Raw genomic sequence first — 2,980 nt, forward strand, 5'->3', positions numbered from 1 at the left:
AGTTCTTATGTGGAAAAAACCCCTTGTAAATTTCTTTGAACCTGGCCTTTATGCCGATATTGAGTCTCTTTTAAATACTCTGAACAGTCTTCCAGAATTAGGCAACACATTAAATTTAAATATGACAAATTCAAAAGCAGCTACGTGCGCATACAAAAACTTGGAACAAAATTATGTCAGATGACTGATCAACATTTTTTGGTACTTAGTGATAAATTATCACGTATTCTTGGTTTTGCACCAGATAATCTACTTCCAATTGAAAATAATGAGTATACTGCTAGACATCCACCTAGTCTAGCTAGTGGTTACGTACTGTTACCATAGATACAAGAGATTATTGTTTGTGTACAACACAAGTCAGTAAACAACGTTGGTTTGCCAATACCTTTCGAGTTTGGTACGCTGACAGCTACACTTCACTTTAAACGTATTGACTAGATATAGATAAGAAAGAAATAATAAGCCAATACGCCGAATATTACGCCTTACAAGCAGGCGGTGGTGGAGGGATTCCCCAGATTTATATTGGCGCACCATATCAAAAAGGTCACGGTATTGGAAGCTTTCTTGGCGGTCTATTTCGGCGTGTTCTTCCTTTCTTAACTAGAGGAGCTCGAATTGTCGGAAAAGAAGCTCTTAGAACTGGCATAAATGTTATGAATGATTTGGATGCTAATATTCCACTTAAAAATTCATTTAGAAATCGCTTTGGGGAAACTGGTGAGAATTTGAAACGGCGTGCTATTGATAAAATGGAGAATATTATGAATGGTTCTGGTTATAAGAACAATCGGAGGAAGCGAATGGTTCAGTTGATTTCTAATCGTGGTGCACTTAAGGTCGTGAGCCGATACCCTATTAATAAGAAAAAAAAGAAAGCCTCTAAAAAAATAAAAAAGCGTGATACGGTGAAAAGAAAGAAAGCGACAAAGAATAAAAGAAAAACAAAGAATACAAAAAAGTATATAAAGCATAAAAATCGGAAGCATTCTATTGATGATATATTTGGAAATTAATAGTGTATAGAATTCGCATCCGAGACAAAATATATTTCTTAAAATGTCGTTTCTACATTCTCATTCTTGTGAGTGCTTAAAGTCTGAGTTAGATCTATTCTCGATACCTCCTACAAACCTCGATATAAAGCTCTCAATGGATACACTATAAAACGGTATCATCCCTTACCGATGACTCGCCTATAGAATTTGTCGTCCCTGGTCATGGTGATGAATACATTGATTTGGCTCACACAATGCTAAATCTTAGGGTGAAATTAATAACACCACCTAGGGTTGCTGCAAATGCCGAACAATTGGATAGAGTTGGTCCTGTAAACAATCTATTACATTCGTTATTTAATCAAGTGGATGTCTATTTTAATCAAAAAGTTGTATCTCCACCCAGTAATTCTTATGCTTATCGGGCATACATTGAAACTCTACTTCACTATGGTACTGCTGCTAAAAATAGTCATCTGACTACCTCTCTTTGGTATAATGACACACCTGGAAAAATGGATGATTTCGATGAAAATGTGGGATTAAAAGCTCGCCAAAAATATTTAAGTGCTGGTAAATCTATTGATCTTATTGGACACCTGCACTGTGATGTTTTTAACCAGGACAAATTTCTTATCAATGGTGTGGAATTGAGGCTACGACTAGTACGCTCAAAAGATTTATTCTGTCTTATGGATGGCACAAATGGCTGTAGTATAAATATTGAGGAAGCCTCACTAGTTGTGCGTCGAGCAAAAATTAGTCCCGGTATTCTATTAGCTCATGCAAAAGCTCTATCGCATGGTGCTGCAAAATATCCTATTACACGTGTCGAGGTGAAAGCTTTGTCTCTACACTCAGGCGTTCACTCTGAAACGCTTGATAATGTTATTCTCGGTCAAATGCCAAAAAAGAATAATAATTGGGCTTGTGGACAATATTGCATTCAACGGAAACGGAAGCAAAAATCCTTTTAATTTTCAAAATTATAAAATTAATCATCTTTCGCTTTATGTCGATGGTACTCAGATACCTTCTAAACCACTACAGCCATCATTTGGGGATAAGAAGTTATATGTCGAAGCTTATCACACGTTATTTAGCGGAACTGGTATTCATTTTCTGAACGAAGGAAATAATATTGATAGAGAAAATTATCCTGCAGGAAACTGTCTGTTCGCCTTTGATCTTACACCTGATCTCTCAGCAAACTGTTACTCTCACTGGAATCTTGTAAAACATGGTAGTCTCAGAATTGAAGTACGATTCGAGGACGCCTTAACTAGTACTATTAATTGTCTTGTATATGCGGAATATGATAATGTTCTGGAAATAGACTCGTCCAGACAGATTATTGTTGACTTTAGCGCTTGAGTGGGGAAAAAATCAATTATGCCAATGACTTGAGGTACTTCAAAGACAGTATACTGCATGCGTCCTTTGTGAAAAGTGGGTTTTCTTTCCTACATTTTAACAAAAAAAAATATATATATACGAGAATATGGTTGACTACGTGATTGACATACAAGGATTTAGAGACGATGCTGGTCGATTTATTCCTAAAGAAGTAGCTGTGATTTCTCTGGACCGTTATTGCATTTCTCATTGGATTATTTCTCCCCCATTTTCATTTAGTGATCTCACGAATGAATCTCAACAACAAAATAACTGGCTTATTTGTCATCACGGTATTGAGTGGTTTGAAGGAGATGTCCCAATGAATTTCCTTCACGCCAATCTACGTGACATTGCTCGAACGGCCAAACTAATGTACACCAGAGGACATGAAAAAGCAGAGTTACTACAAAAAATTACAAGTAGACAAGTAATAAATTTGGAGGAACTAAAATGCCCATCGTTTAAAAAAGTACCATTCGTAGACGAATTTTGTTTCCATCATGGTATAAAAAAGAAAACAATATTTATGTGTGCTTTTAATAATGTACTCAGACTAAAGAACTGGATAGAGAAACAGCAAG

The 2,980-nt window shown here is 36.1% G+C and overlaps 1 protein-coding gene across 1 annotated transcript; it reads left to right on the forward strand.

Moving 5' to 3' along the window:
- Positions 1 to 1,255: 1,255 nt before the first annotated feature.
- LOC117173880 (uncharacterized protein F54H12.2-like) lies at positions 1,256 to 1,978 on the forward strand. The gene has a single exon (XM_033362526.1). The coding sequence runs from the start codon at positions 1,256 to 1,258 to the stop codon at positions 1,976 to 1,978; it is 723 nt and encodes a 240-aa protein (XP_033218417.1).
- Positions 1,979 to 2,980: the final 1,002 nt, after the last annotated feature.

The sequence above is a fragment of the Belonocnema kinseyi genome, chromosome 5 (genome assembly GCF_010883055.1).
Source record: "Belonocnema kinseyi isolate 2016_QV_RU_SX_M_011 chromosome 5, B_treatae_v1, whole genome shotgun sequence".
Lineage (NCBI taxonomy): Eukaryota > Metazoa > Arthropoda > Insecta > Hymenoptera > Cynipidae > Belonocnema > Belonocnema kinseyi.